At 44.8% G+C, this 22,250-nt stretch overlaps 1 protein-coding gene across 1 annotated transcript in view; it reads right to left on the bottom strand.

Annotated features, from left to right (window-relative positions):
* SPRED2 (sprouty related EVH1 domain containing 2) overlaps positions 1 to 22,250 on the bottom strand; it is a 66,137-nt gene that overhangs the window by 3,580 nt on the left and 40,307 nt on the right. The window contains exons 4-5 of the mRNA XM_082305834.1: positions 20,009 to 20,073; positions 306 to 455 (exon numbers count right to left, since the gene is read on the bottom strand). Coding sequence (XP_082161960.1) covers positions 306 to 455; positions 20,009 to 20,073 — 215 coding nt within the window. The remainder of the gene's footprint in view (positions 1 to 305; positions 456 to 20,008; positions 20,074 to 22,250) is intronic.

The following is a 22,250-nucleotide window of genomic DNA, read 5'->3' as shown; positions in this document are numbered from 1 at the left end:
CATCACAGAGTTTCAGCCTTTGGCTCAAGAATGAGTACAACTGTCACAAACCTACAAGGGTCTGTGTGCACGTGGTACAACATAACAGAAACCCCTTTTTTTCCCCCTTTTTTTTTGTGTGTTGTTTTTTTTTTGTTTTTTTTTTTTTTTTTTTTAATAATTGGAAGCCATTTAAAGCTAACTGAGAAGGAAAGGGGGAGAAAGGAAGGGGGGGGTCCTTCAGGGATGTGGGGGGAAAACCAAACACCAGTCTTAGCTATGGCAGACACAGCCCTTTAGGTGGCAACACTGGGATGAAACCTTACTTGTTCTAGATGGTAGTGGTCAGAGCTATAATGGTCGTGAAGGTGTCCACGAGTGCAAATTCTTCGATGTTCGCAGGATGCAGGAGAAGCCAGAGTTCGCACAGGCTGTTCCCTTTTTTGAGAGGAGTTAGAGGAGCTATCTGTAGCATTCTGTTTTAAATAGAAAGGGGGGAAAAAATCGTCATACGTCCAGCTGTTACTGCATGTGGTATTAAGAGAGATGTTTTGCTACTCACTGACTTTGTGCACACCTGCAATATTGGCAACACCTGACAGCAGGCGGCTTCATAAAGTTTCACATAAAATACTTGAAAGAGGCGGATCTGTTGCCAGGCCATAAAAGCTGTCACCACACACATGGAAAAATAATATGCCATAGCCTACCCGTGACATATTCACCAACACCACTTGTATTCGCTTGGCATGTTATTTGTTATACTGGGCATTGCGGGACGATGAGCGTTCACACTGGAAGCTACCTCTGAAGAGCAAAGTCAAATGACGCAATTGCCTACGTCCTGCGGGCAGACTCCGACAGACCATCTGTGTGTCCAGGCTGTACCCCACTAGTAACCCAGGCTACAAAAATACTGGCAATTTTGTTAACCTGCAGGCATCCCATTAAGCCAAAAACTCCTTTACACATTCTTCTCCAAACACTCACCTAATTCCAGTGCATCACAGGCTACTTGAATAATCAGCTTTCCTTTAAAAACTCCAGTTGTTTTTTTTTTTTCTAGTTTTGTCACTGATCTCTAATGTGAAATGAACGTTACTTGTGTTTTTATACGTTCCTGGCTCACGGTGAGCACTTTCTTTAGGTTAATTAGTTACATCATCACACAACAACGATCATGAAAGGGTGAAATATCATGCAATAACATGCTGCTGCCAATACCTGCAGCTTCTTAATATATGTATTTCTCCTCCTGGAGAAATATACAGCGGGGGTACCAGTCTTAGCCATCCTCTCTCCATAGCCCTTCCTTGGTTAAAATAGTTTTCATACAATATCTAGACATTCAGAATTTTGCCCATTAATTCTTTTCATAGATTCATTGGGCTTTTTCATATTACCATGAATATCAGAGGACAGCTATTAAATGCACTAACAGATCAGAAGCAGGAAAAAGAGCCTCCACGTGCAACGATCAGAAGAGCTGTAACAGTGCACGTGCCTAAATATTGGCGCTTTGAACTAAGAAAAATCTCCATCCCCCTCCAACTAAAAAGCTGTGCTGCAGCTACGACAAGTCCAAGGGAAAGGTTTCCATTTGGCACAACGGTTAGCTAGACACACAACCTCAAGAGTGGAGAAAAGTTGCATCGGTAGTGGGAGAGGACTGGTTTTACCTGAAAAACCTTCTCTCCTTGTCAAGAATGTGCTCTCTAAATATTGTTTTCCAATGAATCGTACCAGACATGTCTCTTACTCCAAGAATACAAGAACGCTCATTGTGGATATTTGTTTATTCTGAAAACAACGCTCTGCAAGACTCTGTCCAAAGGTGAGCACACCTTAAAGCATTACAACACAAAATAGATGTTGATCCTCCTTAACCGGTATAACACTCAAAAGCACTGAACTCCCAACTTACTTTGGTGAAAGCAAATATACAGATCTGTTTGCAGTGTGATGTAAAGCCAGGCTGGGTTATCTGAGAGGTACAACAAGCAGGATGAGTTTTGAATGGCTGACCCACCCATTAGGAACAGACTTTTAATGCGTTTTTTTGTTTGTTTGCTTGCTTGTTTTTCTTTTAAACAAGTACCTAGAAGCAGAACAACTCTTAAGATAGTTAACAACACCTCTAAAATGTAACCGCGCTGATACTCAGGCTCTTTTTAAAAAGCCTAGGTTTCATCAGCCTAGTCTTCATAACTTAGTAGACAAAGGCACTTCAAATCTGGGGTGCCTGTAATTTTAGGTCCTACACTATCTAGCACATTTTGGGGACATTTCAAAAGAAAATGAGCAGCTTCTACAAGCAAGTACTTCATAATAACATTAAGCTTCCAACCTATTTGGAAAACCTGAGAAGAGTTAGGATTTAGTTACAACAGCCACCTCATGCAAGTACCTTTTTGCAGGGCTGTTTGCGGTGCAGACCCAGATGCCGAGCTGTAATTTAAGCTTCTCAGAACAACAACAGAAAGGCACACACCCCATAGTCCGGGCAGCCTCAGCCTGCAGCATGCTCTCAAAGTTAAATTTTGACTGGCATGAACCAAAAAGGAGGCAGGGCTTTAACACGGTGCCGTGCCAGCCAGCAAGACCCTTCACCTTCACTGGAACCGCGGCCGAGCCCTGCTGGGACAAGCCTTTCATGGATAGGCTCCGAAAACATCATGGGTGCGCATGGTCAAAATAACGAAGCCTGGGAAAATTACCCAACTGGAGGAGGTTGCACATACTGGCCTGCAACCCCCTCACCCTCCTAGATGAAAATAAAAATCCTAAACTGGATAAAACTGCTAGATAATCTCAGTGGGGCAGCTGGGAGCTATAACCAGCCCTCCGAGCAGCGTGCTATTTGCTGCCTCTCGGGGAAGGCAGTATTTCTGCAATAGGCAATTAGAAAAGAGGCTGTAGTGATTTTTATCTTGCCCGATTCTTATCTACCCTTGCTTTCCTCCACACCTTATTCTCCTTCAGACCCGGCAGGGCAACCAAGCCTCTCCTCCACATGTGTTGACATGGCTACAAAACCTGTCTGCAGCATACCACAGAGGCTGCGACTCTGGCCTCCGCTTTCACCTTATTAAAAATTGCTGCATTTCCACATTCAATGTCCTCAGATTAGAGGGGCAGTCTGCCAATACAAACACTTACTCGAAGCACCCAGAAAGGGAGAAAGCAAGCTATCCGAGACTAGGTCTCTGCTCACTCATCCGTAAAAAAGTTCATGCTGCCTCCTGGTTGGTGACGCTAAAGGCAACTGGTTGACAAAGGCAGTGTCTGCAGGGTTACCTTGCTGACCATCGGCTGGGATAAGCACTGTTACTTTCCAGCAAGGTCCCCCATCGAAGCTTCAAACTTCCGTAGGAGAAGAGAGAAGGCTCTCGACACATAGGAATGAATGGTTTGAAGACTGGGAAAAAAAGGTAGAAAATAACCCCCTCCCAAGCAGAAGGTCACCAATGAACCCCACAGGTTCCTCACGTGTGCCGGTGAGCATACTCATCAAGGACCTGAAGAGAGAGGTGAACAAGACGACACAGTTTTGTGATGAAACTGAAGCTATTCAAGGGAGTAAAAATGAAAGCTGACCCTGAAAACTTGCTTAAGAATCTCATAATGCTGAGAGACTGGGTGTTAAAAAAAAAAAAAAAAAAAATCACCCCTCAAGTGCAAAGTGATGGACACACCTTGATCTGACATGTACAGTGATGCACTCCGAGCCAGCTATTGCTGCTGAGGAAAGAGGTCTTGGGGTTAAAACAGACTGTCAGCTTGGTGGCTCAACAACAGATTAAAAAAAAAAAAAAGCAGCAGCAGCAAAGATGATCATCAAGGCATCGCAGGTATCTGCTGTGCTTCCCCAATCTGCGGTTCTGGCCCCCCTCACCCTGTGTCAATAAGGGTATTTCCACCATGGCAAGCTCACAGAGCCATGGTCAGGACAATCAGGGACACAGGACAGCTTCTCAACAACAGCTAACTAAATAGTCTGTCTTTCTCCAGCCTGGAAAAGAGATGATGGAAGGGACCAAGATGGGAAGAGAAGTCTACTGAATCGTGAGTCCCATAGGAATGTGAGCAGGAAGAAATTATCCTTCTGGTATCCTTCAGAAGAGAAGATCGTGAGGCATTCACTGGAACAGCCTCCGATAAGGTTCAAACAGAAGGATGTATTTCTGAGAGAGCCCAGAGTTAAAACGTGGTTCAAGAAGGCATATGGAAACCCTCAGAAGAAAATAAGTGACGGAGGATCAAAGGCATGATGATGCTCAGGCCTTCAAAAGCGTACTGTTCTCCTAGTACCACTCCGCTGGGACTGAACCTGGACCTGGTGACTGGTGAAAATCAGGCATGTTCTCAAAGAAAAGGCGCTCTCATCTTCAGCCAAGTGCCACCACGAACAAATGATGGCAAGACTTCGTCAGTGATGGAAGCAGGGAACAACTTCCATCCCCCACGATAAGACTGGGTCTTGGCTGGGATTTTCTACCACCAGCATAGCAGTGAAAATTTTGGAGAGGATGGTGGAGGGGGGAGACATGAGAGGTTTGTTGCAGTTCACCCAAATACAACTCACTCGCCTACAGGAACACACCTAGAAAGGACGTGGTCTCCAGAGCCAGGCTCTTTCACTGATGAAAAAACATATCCCAAACCATCGATCCACTGTCTGTCAGAGAAACACTGTCTTCCTCTAAAGCCTGTTGAAACCAATCCAGCTCCAGTATTTGTTTTTGAGAGGAAACTATTGAAAACATGCCTGGTAGCCACATAAGAGAAATGAACCCAAAACTAAAGTTGTTGGAACAGGGAGTCCGGTAAGGAACTCTGCTTCAACATGCCCTCAAATGCTCAATTACAGAAATTTGTGCTGCACGTACTAGAGCCTTGCGATTGCTATGGCGGTCGCGAAGTCTTGTGGTTTCACTGCTTGGATAACAAAATCATTAATCATGACCGTAATAGTAATTTTATAAAACCCGTGCAACACATTGCCTTTTGCAAGTGAGCTGTACATATCTGAGCGAGCACATGTACCGCACGTTTGATATGGCTGCTTTGAGAAACAACACCGGGCTTCTACATGTAAATGCTTGCACTGTGATCATGTTAAAAAAAAAAGTGTCCCTGTTTCCCCCTCAGATTTTCAGAAGTGATTCATTAAATTAAAAAACCCTAGTCATTAGTAAAGAAGATTATGTTAATCATTTACTGCTGTTTACTTCTCATTGAAATGGATTTGTTACACAAGAACGGCCGGCTAATCAGGTGCCTAAGTAATATTCTGAGATAAGCATCTATCATAAAAACCGATGAGAAAAAGAAGCCTTCTCCTGCTCCTGAACTGGACTGATCACCTTGCCTCTAATGGCTTTACAGAATAGTTTCACCCCGCGTGATGCAACATCCAAGGGTGACTACGAAAAAGAAGAAAGATTCCTCTCCAAATTATGAAGCAATACAATCTGTGGCAGCTTGTCAGACATCGATCGCCAGAGGGAAATTACGGAGCTCTGTCACTTGTAACTTCCAGAAGTGCTCTCAGCCAGCTAAAGCATTCGCAAGTAAGTTTGCTGTCAAAAATAATTGTGGGTCAAGCAAGACAAGATGGGTTTTTTTCCCTCTAGGATTTTAATGGTTACATGAGGTGGAGAGGACAAGGGGGAACAGACATACGATGTTGAACAAGTAGTTTCACAAGTAATGGTCCTAAAGGAATCAAAAACCTGTGCCAGCCTGGCCTTTGCAAAGCACAAGCCCTCTTTGAGCCGACCTGCTCTCTGTTGCCATGCTCCACTTTGCTCTTCTCCCACTGCTGTGCAAGCCTGCTCACTGCATCACCCGTATCTGAGGGGGACTGTCGAATTGCAGCATGGAAATGCAAAACTTGGTGGGGGCTCAAGGTCTCATCTTTACCAAGGCAGCCTTCTGCAACAGCCAAACCTCCTCGCAGCGGCTCCCATGTTCACTTTGGGAAGCCTGGACGCGTTAAAGAGGAGCCCATCGCCATCTTGTCGTCTGAAAAGACATCCCCGCCGTCCCCAGGACAAGAAACCCAGCTCCCTCACCAATTCATGGGTTCAGGATGAGCCTGGAAAAATGACAACCAGCAAGCTGCATCCTCCCCCTGGCCGTAGCCTGACCACCTCCGGCCGAGACCCGCGCGATGAGCTCCCCGCAGGCAGCCGGAGCCCTCTGTTTGTGTGCTCTGCCCAGGTGCAATCCCTTGGGAGCCTCGGCACAAGCCAGCTCTTCACTTGGCCCTTTTCATTCACTGGAATAAGGGAAAACACAGCTGTGCTATCAATAAAGAAAGGAAAAATGATAAAGTCGGAGAAACGGTACGGCAAGCAAGCAATACTGAGCTAAACACCAATCTGAAGTTTATCTGTAGAGCCTCCGCTGTTTATGAACTTCACAAAGAGGAAGTCTGAGAGTTATTTCAGATGCATAGCAAAGAAACTGCCACCTTTCCAAAGAAATTAAGATAAAATATAGTGTCCCAGAACTCCCTCAGCTCAATCTTGCCAGAACAAGTCCTTCCTTTCCCCTCCAGTTTTTTTTTTTTAAAGCCTAAAGCGATATAGCACTTCAGAATTTCACAGAGAGTGAAACAGCAAAAATCCTAATTTTTGTCTCAAAACACCTTTTTCTCTCTATTCAAGAAAATTAGAAAAGGAAACAGTTGACATTCGCCATCCACCCCTAAGTGTGCCCCATATACTCAGGACAGTCCATTTCAAAGGGGGCTTAGATTATCTAAGTATTAAGAAAACGGTTCGGTGTGAAAAATCTTTTAAGATTTGAGACTCCTGTCCCCTGAGCACAAGCTTTTAATTTGTCATGGCAAGATAAAGCCACAGAAGAAAATGCTTTTGTCAAATTTATGTTTTGTTTCCTATCACTGAAGACAAGACAAAAATCGTATTGAAGAAAATCGCTTCCATACATTTTTGAAATGTTTTGACACTCTCATCCACTGAGGACTGCTGGAGCTGAATCTAGTTCTCCCTAGCAAAGAGTCTGAAGGAAAAGCTTCATGTTAGATCATATTCCAGTACAGTTCAAAGACAAATTGGCTGTACACAACCATTACAATAAGCATGGATTCAGATTTTTCTAAAACCAGAACAGGACTATAATTTCTCAAATGCTTGGACTGTTTCCTAGTCACCACTTACACAAATACCAATATAAAGTGCAGAAAGCTAGCTAGTTTTACTGCTACCTTTTTTATTTTTAAGTTTTGTGGTTATAGCTTTTGGTGCCAGAAAGATGCTGGTGGCTGTGCTGTCTTAAGTCAGCAAAACTTAAGGAACATTTACAAGGATTCGGTGCACGGGATCATCTCCATTAAGCTAATGCTAAACCCGATTCTGGCATCATCGGTCAGTTCTGCATGGACCACAGATGTGACTTAATGGCTCACTTCAAGGATTAAAAAGAGTATATGAGAATCAGACACGGTTAAATGATATGGCAACCACTCAGATGTGGTAAGGGGGAAAACCTCAGTGAGATTTTCCTGTTTCACTTCTTCCCAGCAATACAAGGCACCAGACACATCTTTGCAAAAGCAGGCGTTTGACCAGATATAAAGAGAAATGCCTGTGAAAGTTCGGAGGACGGAAGCGACACATCACCCCATTTTGCTCGGACTCAGCCCAGGACCAGAGGCTGTGAGCAGGTCCACACAACATTTCCTACCCACACGATAACCCCTTGCCTTGCCCTTACCGCGCCACTGGGCTAGAGCACCGCCTCCATGGAAGGAAAAGCCTGTGCATTGGGTACTTACAAGGGAAAACCAGAATGTTTTAAGGGGAAAAAACCCCAAACCACAAGCCCCAGTTACTGGGGCTGCTCCCAGGCAGCACAGCAATCCCATGGTACAGTGGTGAGAGTGGGATGGCTCTGCCTACCCACGAGGCGCTCGTGTCCTCGTTGATCTGGAAAGCCTCTCCTTAATAGGACTCCTACGTTTCCTTCTTCACTCCTGTAACTCCTCCTTGCTGTGGCCCAACTGGATTTCTCCGTGCTGAGATGAGCTACATCGCTTCAGCAGGATCTTTTTACCTAAACCTGGGAACCAATTGCTGAAAACCATCTAGGGACAGAGGCAGGCTTTTCCTTTTTGCATAAAGGGCTCCGTTAATCTGTTTATGCCTTGGAAATGACATCTCGGTGTGGACTACAGCATTGTCGGGATGATCAGCTGCCCAATATTTGTGTTTGTACAGCTCCGTGAAGATTAGCAAAGCCTCCCTCATCTAACAAGTAACATTAGCCACGTTACCACAGCTGTCCTCTGCTAACGCCACGAGAGACGGCCACCGAGGTCCGTACCACCCTGGGGAGGTGACGGTCCCTGCTTCTCCCTCCCACCGGTTCCATCCCCTGCTCTGCGCGCGTGCTTAGGTGGAGAACCACAGGAATCCAGCCCCAAATCATTTTAGTATCAGCTCCCTGACCCCAGTTGACCACCTGTAGAGGCTTGCGCCCCAATGGCACAGGAGGGTCTCCAGGCGAAGCAAGAGGCAGAGATGGGGGGGGGTCTGGAGAGGGAGGTGGGTGCCAGCTCCTCTTTAAAGTCTTCCGTCTTTGACCCGCTTGTCATCAGCATAGCTGCAATTAATCTGGGAAGCACTAGCTCCTAATTTTAAGGCGCTAACAGGGAACTTAGCACATCCAATGCTGCTGAAAAGCTTTCCTTTTGGAAGACAGGTAGGGATGCCAGGAAATAAAGGAGCGAAGCTCAGCCAGGGGGTGTCTAACACTGGACGTGCACTGGGGATGGCAAGAGCCTGCGCTGCTGCTGAGCGCAGCCGGGAACAGATGGCTCCACATAGCTCAGCACTGAATCTCAGCTCTTCTATACAGAAGATTCCAAGGGAGGGGGGAAATAAGATTGCAGAGGAAGAAAAATGCTAATGAAAATTAGATTAGCTAAGCTAAAAGAATCAGTGCATCTAATCCATCATTAATGTCTTTGCTATGTACAAATTCAACACTTCAGCCTCTGGATTCAATAGTGCGCTCCTAATGTACCAGGTTACAAACGGAGGGGGAAAACCAGTTAAATGCAAACTTCCCACAACAGGCTGATACAACATTTTAAGAAGTCAGTTAGGGGTCATTTATTCACACAGTTACGAGCATCCACGTTATTTTAGCTGGAATTCATCACCAAAATAGTATCCAACAGCTGATGCAAACTTTTAAAATACCCTCTTCACATGCACTGCAAATATGTCAGGCTCCGCTTAAAAATGCAATGGTACTTATTTACTTCTGCCTTTCCTTCTCCTTTAGCAGACAGAACCAGAGACAGATGAACTGCTCCCTGTAATCACTTCTGATTTAATTTTCGTAAAATATTTACGAGATACAGGGCGAGCAGACCCTTGACAAAACACATTAGGCAGGTGAGGGAAGGAAGCAGGGCTATTTAGATGCAGTTGTTTATAATGCATTTCTGCACTGGGCAGAGGTCCATTTTGAGCTCTCCAGATTCATGTATTCTGTTGTTCGTCCTCAGTTACTACCAAACACATGCCTGGGAGCGGGAGGGGAGTACCACCCCTGCAGCATTTTGTCAGCCAGACGTTTGCTTTTTTTTCTTTCTTTAAAGGGGCAAAAGGGGGAGCCTACCACTTTAAAGGAAAATCATTCTCGAAGCCTCATGTAAAAGCACATTTCATTGTTTAGCTTTACCAAACTCCTCCTTTTCCTTTCCAAACTCTCCAAAAAAAGAAACCCCAAACAAAAAAAAAACCAACAAAAACATTTGAGAGGATGCAACCAAATTACAGTTAGACTAGCAAAACTCGGGCACGCACTCCAAGTGGCCTGAAGTCTCTGTGTTTTGGTTTTTTTCTTCTCTTTTCTACCTGTTACATGAGACAACCGACTCAAACCAGATTTGCCAGTGTTTAAACAGCACGTGGAAATTATAGGCTCCCTCATGAAGAGCAGGGCAACATAGTCATTTGCCCTGCGGTTCTGACTCAGCCCCCTTCATATCACTGCCAAGACGGATGCTCCAGCTTGGCACCAGGAGCCAAACGCTTTCCCCCCTCTAAATTATGCAGAGAGGCTGGGACGCCGGGGCCGAGCACGGCTCTGCCCGCTCACTCCAGACCTGCGTCCCTCCGGCCCCACCACCGCCGCTGGGTTATGTGCCGGGCAGTGATTCCCTAATCCTTTCTGCCGCGGTGCGGGAAGTTGTCAATCATCGCTCTGTCCCCCGGCCAAGGCTGCCTCTTTCCAACTGTATTTACACCCCGGGGTCTGCTCCGCCTGTCACCTTCAGAGGCAGCGCCCGGGGCCAGGCAAGACACCCTGAATCCAGCCGGCGTCCCCGGTGCCTCCTACTACAAGTGCCCCGGGACAAAGCATTTTATTTGAACACAGCATCAAGAGAGATTGCAGCTTACAAATATAGCTACTTGCTGAAAGCGACTTCCTTAGGTTGTACATTAAAATAATAGAAAAGGCCACTTTCTGTCTTTGCAAAGTTTTCAAGCACCCTGCAGCCGAAAAAGGCCTATACACTTCAAAGGCTAACTGCATAGCCCAGATTAAAGAAGGAACCTAATGGAAAACTACAGTAATATACACTATTTATTTTCAAGTAAGAGCATAACATTTGGCCATAACACACCCCCATCAACACCACCTCAGCTATCCTGTCGTCTCCTCCTTGCCTCAATCAAAGGATAAATTTGTCAGTGGCAACATGAAGGAGGAAAATGCCATAAATACTAAGCCAGGCTCAGCCATGTGTGCAAGAACCACCTTACTTGTACCACAGGCACAAGCACAGCAAAAGTCTGCAGTGAAGCTGTCTTGCAGAAGGCGGTGTATCCACGGCCAGGCAGTATGCAACAAATTTCAGGCGGCACGGTGAATATTAGTGGGGTGGCGGAGTTTTTTGCCGCCCGCTTAGCCCATCACTCTTACAGTTTCCCTTGAGCCAGCACTTCTGCTTCTCTGGCCCTACAGCGAGCTGGCTCGAGGAGCTAAACCACCAGAAAAGTATTCGCTTTCTTTTATAGGGCTAGTTTTTGGTTCACTTCCCCGGGCTGGCTCAGTGCAGGGTCAGTCGTGCTGGTGAAAGGGGGACGGCAGGAGCCCCTCTCCGCTCCACTGGCTCTCAGCAGCGCTGAGGCTGAGGATGCATCAGTCAAGTTGCATCCCTTGGCTGTGGTTTCACATTCGGTGCTAAAATAACCCCTGCAACCTCATTCCTGCTCCCCCACGCCGGCTCCGCTCTTGGCACGGCCAGGCTGCAAAAGCAAGGTGGGGGGAACCGAGTTGGAAAATAACTTGCTTTTCACAGGCGTCTTGCCTCAAATCAGGTCCCCCTTACATAATGCTTAAGAAATGCCTGGGGAACCACAGCTGAACAAAAAGCAAGGCCAAAACGAGAAGGCCACAAACCCAGTCTGCGAAGCTCCATTGACAAGCCGAGGTAGGCAAAACCGCCGCACTGCAAACACGGAAAAGACGAGCTGTACTTGCAAACGCTCCTCCTGGCTGAGGGCGAGGGATCAGAGCTATGCAAGGGAAATTGCAAGGGCCACGGTGGCTGCTTTTGGAGAGGAACAGCAAAGCCCACCTTCAGCAAGGGGTCCCAGGGATGGCTTCATCGGCAGCCAGCGATTCAGGCTCCAACTCTGGATGCTCACCCCCCCTGTATCCCCTCTTTATCTGGGCTGCTGCTTTCGCCCGCGGGGCCGTGCGCTAAGTCCAACTAGTAAGCTGATCCAGGTTAAAAAATAATCCTTTAAAAAAAAGTAAAAAAAAAAAAATCTCTTCCCCCTCCATTTTACTGTACATTAAGACAGGGCAATTTCATCTTGGCTATGTTTTGTTTCTGACACATTTGTGCCTTAAGCACACAAATGCACTAAAGCATTCAGCTCCAGATGAATTAAAAGGGAACACGCTCATAAACAGCTTCACACTTTAACTCATCACACAGTTTAAGTACATTACTACACAGCCAAATTATTTTTGCGGAAGACAAACATGCAGCTAGCTGATTTCAAGTGTGAAATGGGGCTACAATGCACGCAGATCACAAATTCATCAGCTAGAAACTACAGTTAGGAAGGCACCAGTCAATTCACCTCTGGACAAGGAATCCTACAGGCAGGTTTGCTGGTGACCCGTCTCATCCCAAAGCCTCAGGTGACTGCGTGTTACAAGAAAACAGGCTTTCAGTAATCTAAATATTGCTTAAATTAATGCAAGTCTGGTTATACATAACAAAAATAATTAAATCGAGTATAAAACTGAAAGAGCTGGCACATCAAAATAGGCCACCATATCATCATTTAAGCACAGGAAAGAGGAAAACGGGTGTTAAAAAGAAACAAAAAAAACCTGACAAAAATCTCCTTTGAACTGCTGGGGCAAACTGAACAAAACTCAATACTTAACTGGTGCACAAATTACAACACTGACAAGTTCTGGCAAGATATAGCTATAAGGAAACTTCCATCACAGCAGAAGATCAAATTTCAGTTTCCTGCAGGATATATCCCAATCCCAGTGCAGGACCAACTGTGTTTGTATGTGGGAACGGTACAGAGCCAGAAAATACACTACGAAAAGGGTTTTGAGAGGAAGAATTGTGACAAGAGGAATTGCTTACCCTCAGCAAATTAGCTCAACACATCCCAATTGCTGCTATAATTAGCTACGTAAAAAACTACACAACAGCAAGACTTGGAATATCTGATAACAATACAGATATTTTCTGCTTAATAATTTGTTACCAAACAGGAGATGCTCCTTGCCTTGTCTTCACACAGGCACCCCAAACACCCCAAGCTCTCAGTAGGCTGGTATTTGCAGGAAAGGACTGCTTCCCATACTTGGGCTGCTAACGTGGGGGGGGGGGGGGGGCGGAAATCACATCCTTTGTTTTGGGTCTGGTTTTGTGACAGTGAACACTTTTCTGCCTCCTCCACAAAGTACACGTGGGCGCCCGTGACTGACCGAATTTCTGACCGCATTCCCATCATCTCCCCGCCGGCGCGGCGGTGACTGCCGGACCCTAGGGAAGCACTGCAGCGCTGGTTGGGTGATCCCATCCTTGCCAGGGACTCAGGAGCCTGAAGACTGTGTGTGGTAAAACAACCAGACTAATACAGTTTGGTTTAAAAAAGAAAAAAAAAAAAAAAAAAAGGTTTTATTGTTTTAAAGCCCTAGACTAAAGTAGTGCCAAAGCAACTGAAGTTCAATGTAGCAAGAAAAGCCTGCTTTGCCCACCAGAGATTGACCTAAAAGCAAAATAATACAATAAATACAATAAAGCAATACATAAATTGTGCAAGACCTCGACTTCCCCCTCCTTTCTTTTAAAGCAAGCAAATAAAGCTTCAAATCTACCCCACAGTTCTCTCTCCTATCAGTTCCCCTTAGCTCTTCACTTGATTTACATCTCATGAATCTGTTCTATACGTAAGAATAAATAGATTTTATGTACTGCCTATCTCCACACCACAGTAATTTTCATATTTCCTTCTGTCCAGATGACAGGCTGCGAGTGAGCAAAGATAATCTATAGGCTGAAGTAGACAGGAATTGCCCCTACAGTTTTGAAGTACTTAAAGAAAAGAGTAGCTGCCACTCCAGATCACAGCAGCAATACCTCTGCCTCAGCGACAATCGTATTAAATTATCAGAGTGAGTATAGCTTGCTTGTAGTGGCAGAAAGAGTAAGAAAATAAATGGGTTAATTTCCAGCATCATTTAAAAGAAACAGGAGGTCCTGAAGGAAAGGGAGAAACACAACACTATATAAAAACCTGACAGCCAGAGAAAAACTTTCCACTTGACTTTCCCTGCCGAAAAATCTCTTTTAGCGTTGGCATCCATTCCCATTGGGTGACATGAATTTGTTGCAGGCAAAGATAACCTGAAGAAAGGCAGGAAAAAAAAGGAATAAAAAGAAGCTAGCATTAAAATAGCTGGATATTCAGGACCTTTTCACGTGTTAGTGGCATCTCTCCTGGCTCCTGACCCCTGGCATAAAAGCAGGAAGAATTCCACTGAGAAGCTGGTATACCCTGGTATTAATGGGAGGAAGAAAAAAACCAATTAAACTACAGATAAACCAATTACTTCAGACTCTGGGACTACCTTGGTAGTCAGTCTGCTGGAACAAATCAAGGCAGATTTCACAGCACTGAAGTGCGAAGAGTGAAAGCCGTGTTCAGACATGACGAGCGCTGGCTAAGTTGGTGTTGCGCTGACTGTTGAAGTGTGGGACGAGGACGCCCAGAGCACTGTCTATAACTTGAGACCCAACTATGAAAAATACGAATAAATCTTAGTCCAGTTCATTGCTCAAAGCCAGGAAAAGCTTCCCCCCCCCCCCTTTTTTTTTTTTGGAGGGAAGGATTTGAGCCTGCTGGTTTCTGTGTGTGAATTTCTCTCTTCTTGGCAAGTACTTTTTTTCCTTTTAAAATCTGAATTAGAATAGCTGTGGTTTACAATGCAAGCCCAAAATCCAGACATCAGAGGATGTGGCTAGCAGCAATGAACCCTTCGGCCGTACATGCACAGCACAGCTGGCTGCTGAGTGGGAAGAATAACATAGGTAAGGCCATCCAGTCCTATCGCTGTGACAATCCCCTCATCGCTTTGCTCAGGCTCACGGAGCAAAACAAGGTGGATTTGCTCACGGTGACAACCTAAGCACCGCACCCCACCACCCCCATAGAGAGCTCTGTTCCTCCAAAAGGCATTTTTCCTTTCTGTTACTCCAGCTTAGCCTTAAGAAAAAGGAAATTGCAGGCTCTTGCGGCTCCTCAGTCCCCGAGTGCAACTCGTGAAAGAAATAAATCTTGCAACTCAGTGCTCCTCTACTCTCGGCCATGTCATTTTCCATGGAGGGGTGGGACGAGAGATGCTCCAGCATCACACAGAACTTACAAACATATTCCAAAGTAATTGGACTGGGTTTCTACATGTCTACTGTAAAGAAAAAGAGCTACAGTGGCTCTTTAAAAGAACTATCTCAATGTGAAACAACCAAGCCAGCAAGAAAAATTAGATTTAGTGTTTATCTAACGAACACAAATCTTATAAATTTTAATAGTGAGGCTGTAACACGCTTGAGGCCCACATGGGAGATGAAAGTAGGGAAAAGGTTTCGTGGAAAGGCAGCAGGGAGAAATCTGGTTTTTTAATTAGGGAACCAGAAGAGATGCAAGGAGGACTGCAACGTTAACATCTGCCACAATCTGCACCACTGTGGTGGAGAACGGGTAATTGTGTCTGTCTCTTAAACGACTGTCAGCAGTGTCCAAGCCACATGACAAACTTCCCAACTCGAACATCCCCGAGCACAGGAGTACACGTTCATGCTGAGAAAAAGGCACGAGGGGCACAGGAGAGCTCCAAACATGCAACTTTGTGGTCAAAACATGCGTCTGAAGACTTCTGCTGGAAGCCCAGGAAGAAAAGTGGTGGCAGTGGTGGCAGCAAGATCTGTCCATGTCACCTTAGTGATGAGGAAGAATATTTTTCCCCCTTCTTGTAGTTGGGGAACCAAGGCAAACAAGCTTTTAGCTAGGAGTCAGCAAGAGAAGCAATGGATTGAGCCCAGGTGCCTTGAAATACAACCCTGTAGCTCAGCCGTGCACCTCCAGATCGTGCCTGCTCTACCTGCAAAATTCTGCAAGTCTCATTTTGAACAAACACTAGGATGTTTTAAAAATTATTATTGATTACATGAAACAGCTATGATTGTAACATGCATATCAAACTTTGTAAGGTTGAGTTTTGTTGTTTTTTTCCCATATGTTCCCATTAACCCAGAAGGGGAATGCAGTCGTTTTTAGGTTCGCAAACCAGGACTGACTTGGGAGATGTTGCTCCTCCTGCCAGTGGGTGTCTTGTCTTTAGCACTAAAGCAGGCACAAGGCTGTGGATTTATCTGAAAAACACATGAGCGGCGTTTCAGCTGAACTAGTCATAAGGTTTCGGAATAAACACCTCTGCTTTTTCAGATGGGTTGCTAAAAGAGACCATTTCAGGCACTCTGCAGACTCTGGAAGACATTGACCTTTCTTTCCTTGGACTCAATTCACATTTTTCACTTCATGGTCATGTGGGATTATTATCTGTAATTGAAAGTAAAAGTGTAGATTAAGGAAAAAAATTTGCACAAGAACTCAATTATATGGCAAATTCTGTGGCTGAGGAACTACAGAATATATTCAGTCCTTATTAAATGTTATTTCTGAAATGAATGTTAATTAAAGAAGGCTGAAGATGCAGGCTGGATGGATGAAGACAAACAGAACAATCTCAGACTGTTGCAATGACAATGTTTCCCCCAACGGAGACAGAACGGATGGCTAGTCTTACTCAGATTGCATCTCTTGAGAGGACGATTTATAATGTACAAGACAGGAGAAATTTATTTGCTAACATATGGAAAACATTTATGGGCTCTACTGAGGATCTGGAATTAAAGAAACACAACTATGTATTGTTAAAACTTCTAAATGGAGATTTCATTTTAGAAGTAAGCATTTTCCCCCTCAAGTCAGTGACATTTATTTCTATATACTTTTGCTTTCTGCGCTGTCGGGTATGAATTTCGGAACAGGGGTTTGTATCGATTCATCTAGTTGCTGTAGGTCTAATCCACAGAAAAATTATTAGATGGCAAAGTCCTGTTTTTAAAGATATAACCCATGCTTCAGAACAATGGATAGGGAGCATACGCCGTAGCAAGGCACTGCTGCCCAAGTTATCGTCTTGGCACTGCAAGTTACAGTGATGGGAAGAGAAAAGGCTACTGACACCAGCGATGCTTCTCAAGCAAACGCTCATGCAGCCACAGCTGCAGATAATTCACCCCCTTAAAAACAAAAAACCCCCCACCTTCTGGTACAAGAAAATGATCCTCCATTAAGCCACACAAGATCATAGCCTGAGGGAGAGCTCTACCTCTGGGGCAAACCTTCTCTTCCCCATGAAAATAACTTGCTGGATGCCTGGAAGGGTTGCGTGCTGGCTGACGAATAAATGAACCGCATGATGTACGAGCTGCACGCACAAAAATATGCACAAAGTCATCATCCCATGGAGCAGTATCGAAGCTAACAGGATCAGGGACAGTATAAAAGCCCTGTGTCAATCAATATCCAACAGCTGTATGAGGGTCAGTGCTTATATGTACCGAGGGTGGTTGTTTTAAAGCCGGTACCATTACATTGGTGCAAACACCAGTGCTGACATGCAAGATAAAGCTGGGGTGGCCATCTGTAAAGCAGCGTAAGAAATGTGAAGTTTTGGACCGCTGTGGTTGAACAGATTGAAACCTCTTCAAGGAGGAGCAGGACCTCGGGCCAAATATTGGAGGCAGCAGCACAGCAGCAACGGCTGGGATTTTCAGAGATGGGTAAATGACTGATTAAATGACTCAATCATGCAGATGCTTTTGAAAATTTTGCTGCACGCAGTTAAGTTTATTCATGCATGTGTGGGAGAGGGGGAGGACTGTGAAGATTTTAATAACTACCTTAGGAAATAAAAATGAACAAGTGTACTTTCTCTTTAAAACAACGCAAAAAAACCTCCAAACCTGAAAAATCCACTGCCGTGGCTGGGGAAAAGAGTTTACAGCAAAGTTGTAAAGAAGTTTGGTGTGCAAGGATGACCAAATGCACTACGATACACAAGTCAAAAAGAAGTGTAAAGAAAGGATGAAACAGAAGGGTAAAAATAAAACATATCACAGCCCTATCAATTTCTTCCAGCCTAAAACCCCTCCACGCTTCAGTCTGTTATTTCTGGCTTATGCAGACTTCATACTCCACCATCACCTACCAGATAAATGGGAAACTGAGAGCTTCAAAGAGCTTAAGGACTGCAGGAAAAGGAGAGATTTCATCCCAGGAAAGCAAAGAAGAAATACTAGGGTACAAGATGCTCCTAAAGCCTGATTTTTGGAGTATGACAACACACCTGCCCCGATGTGACAGCTTGACCAACGGCACCACGCGAGCTACCACCATTGGTGTGGTCCCTTCTCACTACTCTGGAGACCACGCAACGTGCAAAGAGAGCTGCCAGGCAGGGCACAACCCCAGTGTGAACGTCCCCCCTGGACCTCAACAAGGTGTCAACCGCAGCTGAGGTTTCCCTCCTTGCTAATGCTACCGAGTAGCTTGCTCCTCCTTCTCCGCCAAGCATCCTACCCATAAATATCTGCACGGTGGGGGGTTATCTGTCACCTCCCCGGGGTCAAGTAGGGGGGAAAATCTCTCACAGTTTTGGCTCTTCACTTTGAATGCAGGAGTTTGAGTGATTTTGATGCAGCTGGAGCACCGTTCATCCAACTTTCCCAATGTAAAGCAACACCTACTTAAAGGCAACAACTTCTTCCTCCCGGTAGAAAGCACCCTATGAGTTTAAAAATCAATACTCAACCGCAAGATTGAGCTTGTGGAGAAATACAGGAGCACTCCCAGGTCCCTAAACGTTAGCCAGTTGGATTTTAGCAAAAACATCCTTTCCTCTTTCCACAGGCTACTTTTCTCTGCTTTACCACTGAGTATTTCCACGTCTAACCCAGCGAGAGCTGGCACGCGCCCGCCCCAGGTACATTTCGACGGTCATCCCCTTTCCGACGAGCACAGAAGAGCTGCACGCAAGTCCAGCGCGACATCCAGCCCCAGCAGAGCACAGCTCAGCGGGCGAATTCGGGGACAAACAGCAAAAATTGGTAAACTGCTCTGGCTCCAGTGGTGCTTCCCCCCAACCCGTCCCATCCCAGCGCCTATAAATCACTTCTGGCAGGTAGTTGGGAAGCAGCTGCTAATGATAGTTTTGCTGCGGAGCGCAGGAAGTCACCTTTTAACCCTGCCTGCTGTTGTTTGTCTCCCGGAGCCGTGACAAAAGGACAGATGCAGACAACATGCCAGCCGTCGGGAGGATCTGGTCAAAACGCGGCAGGGAACCCGCCCTGGGCCCATACCAGTGAAACATCAGCCACCCTCAAAAACACCTTTTGGCTTCGGACGCTTCCCAGTGACCGTTTTCAAACAGCTTGATGCCGGTCCTCAGTTTTCCCTCATTCACCCTAAAGATGCAGGGAGGCACCTCAAAGATGACTTTAATTGAGTTTGCTGCTGCTGCGCTGAGGACGTCCCACCTTCCACCCTCCTGCCATCCAGTGCCCACCTGCACCACAGGACAAGGAGAGCATTTATAATATAACCGGTGCACGTACATGTGTGCATGGGGGTTCACGATTGGAGCTGAGCAAATAAATGTAATAGACAAAGTATTCGTTGTGAGTGTCTTGTTTTCAGCCCATGGAATATCCATGATCGGATTACAATTTCATGCGACAATTTTTTTATTTTTTTTTCCTCTTTTAAAGCGTTCAAGTGTAGCGGGGACAGTAGCTGCTTCTGTTTCAGAAAAGCTCCAAACACATTTTAGACATTACCACAAATTAAATACGAGCAACTCACTCCTACTTAAGTCACCGCTGATTCAGTAGATGGCACGCTACTGTTCCTCCAGCTGAAAAACACTTGTTTGAACTTTCTACATTTCATGCATAGGCAAAACACCTTTAAAGTTGGCTTTTGTTAACAACTACAATTCAAAATCTCATTTCCTTGAGTATGCACCTGAGTAGCAGCCATCTACTCTAGCTTGCGGGAAGCTTCTTAAGGACAGAGAGGTGTATTAAGAAGTATTAAGAGGTGTGTGCACCACTCAGACGAAGCCATAGGAAACCTGAGAGTTATTATTCGCTCACTTCTAGCCCTGACAGCATCTGCTCTGCCATGCTTTGCACGTGGCAACAGGAGGCCAACAGAAACTCAAGGCTTTACTATCAAATAAAACACACCCACCGGCCCAAACACGATGACAGCTCGAAGCCAATCTCGAGGCATAAAAAGAAAACCCCTTTCCAACCTGACCACATAAACCGGAGTGTAAAGGAGAATGACCTCAGGTGAGATGTACTTACAGTGAAGACATCATCATCGCCAACCTCGGCCTCGTTGTGAAGCGTTGACGAGGAAGTTGTAGACCCTAGAAAAAAAATAAACAGCTTTTTAAACACATGACATTTCTATGCAACTTTTTTTTTTTATTAGGCTGGTAAACATTTGGATTCTCGTTCGTATGTTGTAGATGTGTAAGAGAGTGGCTCAAATTAAGGAAGAAAAACCCATCTACTGGTAGCTGAGGTGGAAAGGTAAAATCTGAAAGTGTTTCTTGACATGCAACTGCATGGCTGCCAATGCTAATTAACTATGATAAAAATAGCAGTTATCATTTCCAACTACCGAAGACTTTCATTTCTGAAGAACGGTAAAGCTACATACTAATCAACACTCAAGACTAGATCCTCAGCTGTCAAGAAACCATATACAAGTTATTCTTCACGTATTCCCTGAATTTTTGTTTCAAAAAAAAAAAAATTAACCTCACTTTGACAACAAAGCGTTAAATTGGTTTTTTTTCTTCTTCTAATTTCAGAAGTTGTTATATGTTGTAAAGGTTTTCTCTGTTATCAGCTATTTCTCAGAGAACCACCTTGCCCCATGTAAACAAAGTATTCGAAAGGAGCTGAAATGCGTAAAACCATAGACAAGAGCAAAGTACTGGGGTGCAGTTCTCATGAATTACAGGGCAATCATTTGGAAAAGTGGGAAATCATATTTAAAAAAAAAAGCTTTCTCCAACTTCTTTCCCCATCCTGCGGGTGTCCCCCTTCGGAGCCGCTCGAGAGCCTGGTCAGCACCCGCATTGCAGAAGGGCAGCAGGAAGGGTGGCACACACCATCGCTGGACTTGGCAGTACATTTATGCTGTGGCTAAAAAGGGGTGACCCCTCTCCCTACCCCCAGCCAAGGATCCTGGCCCCCCTTCCCAGCTGGCTTCACCCCCCATAGGGCTGCTAAGGAGGGTGGGTGCAGCAAGATGCTCTCATGGGGGGAGAAACCCTAAGTCAAAGGCTTTTTTTTTTTTTTTTTTTTTAATGTAAGCCCACTGTTATACTGAGTTAGGGCCACATCACCTCCCTAACCAAAATAGTTGGAACGGTTTGTACCAACTTCATTCTGGAAATTTTTAAAAATAATGTGTTTTATATAATGCTATCCGCACCAGCCTTGGCTGCTCTCAGTTGCATCATCACGAAGATGTGCAGAGCTAAGTGCGAAAGCCCACTTAAAACACTAAGTAACATGAAAACATTTGTGCCGTTTGCGACATTAGCTTTGAAAGTAAAAATCCAGACGCTCTACAGAGCTGCACAGGAGTCCTGTACTTGTGCACAAAACTTCTATACTTCTGATGCTACAGGGAACAAACCATCGGTTAAATATTAATAACAGAGCAGCGATCTCACAAAGTGAAGTTTCAAATACACAGTTTGTTGTGCTTAATACAACTTGCTCAATTTGATCAATTACGTGAACAAAAAATGAACGATAAATGAAATCCACTGCCCGACACTATGTGTGCACGAGCCAGTTATTGTTTTTCATTCAGAAAGCCTTATTTGGAAGTTAAGGAGGAACACATTCATGAGGATCAGTCTGTGCTGTTAATGGGATAAATATAGATTTGCTGATTTTGAAGTATCTGAGATACAGCAGAACTTGATTTTAAATACTTCCACTGTAAAATGGATCAGAAGGAACAGAACAGGAATTGCCACGTACTGGCATCTCCAAAATAATACTCAATACAGCTGAGTTATCTCCTCGAAACTTTGCACAATCCCGTGCCACTTACATAAAACATCACTTTTATGACTCAAAATGCTTCCCAGTTTTAGCAAGCAAGAAAAAGAAAGCAGAAGGCCTAGCTGTGACTTCTTCAGGTTAGTGGCACAGGAAAAAGCAAACGAATAACTAGTTGAGAAGATCCTTCCTCTAACTGATGAGGTATTAACACTCTCCCAGTATCTACCATTTCCATGTTAAAGCAAGGACAGGGCATCCAGAACGTTAAGCTGTCTTATGGAGCGAATGTCCTCAAAAAGAACACACATCTCTATATATATTTGAACTAGTATCCTCAAAAAATAATACCATCTGTATATAAAAATATCCTGGTCACACTGGGTGAGAAGGAGAAAGGCTTTGGGCCACTAAGTCCCTACATAAAGTGGCATGGTTAAAAAAAAAAAAAAAAAAGGCAAAAACCCCATGAAGATTCAAATTTCATTAAAATAAAGTACTATTGAATTATAGCTGT

Source organism: Platalea leucorodia (genome assembly GCF_965183815.1).
Source record: "Platalea leucorodia genome assembly, chromosome: 3".
Taxonomy (NCBI): Eukaryota; Metazoa; Chordata; class Aves; order Pelecaniformes; family Threskiornithidae; genus Platalea; species Platalea leucorodia.
The sequence above is the reverse complement of the archived record's forward strand: the minus strand, read 5'-3'. Positions and strand labels throughout refer to the sequence as shown.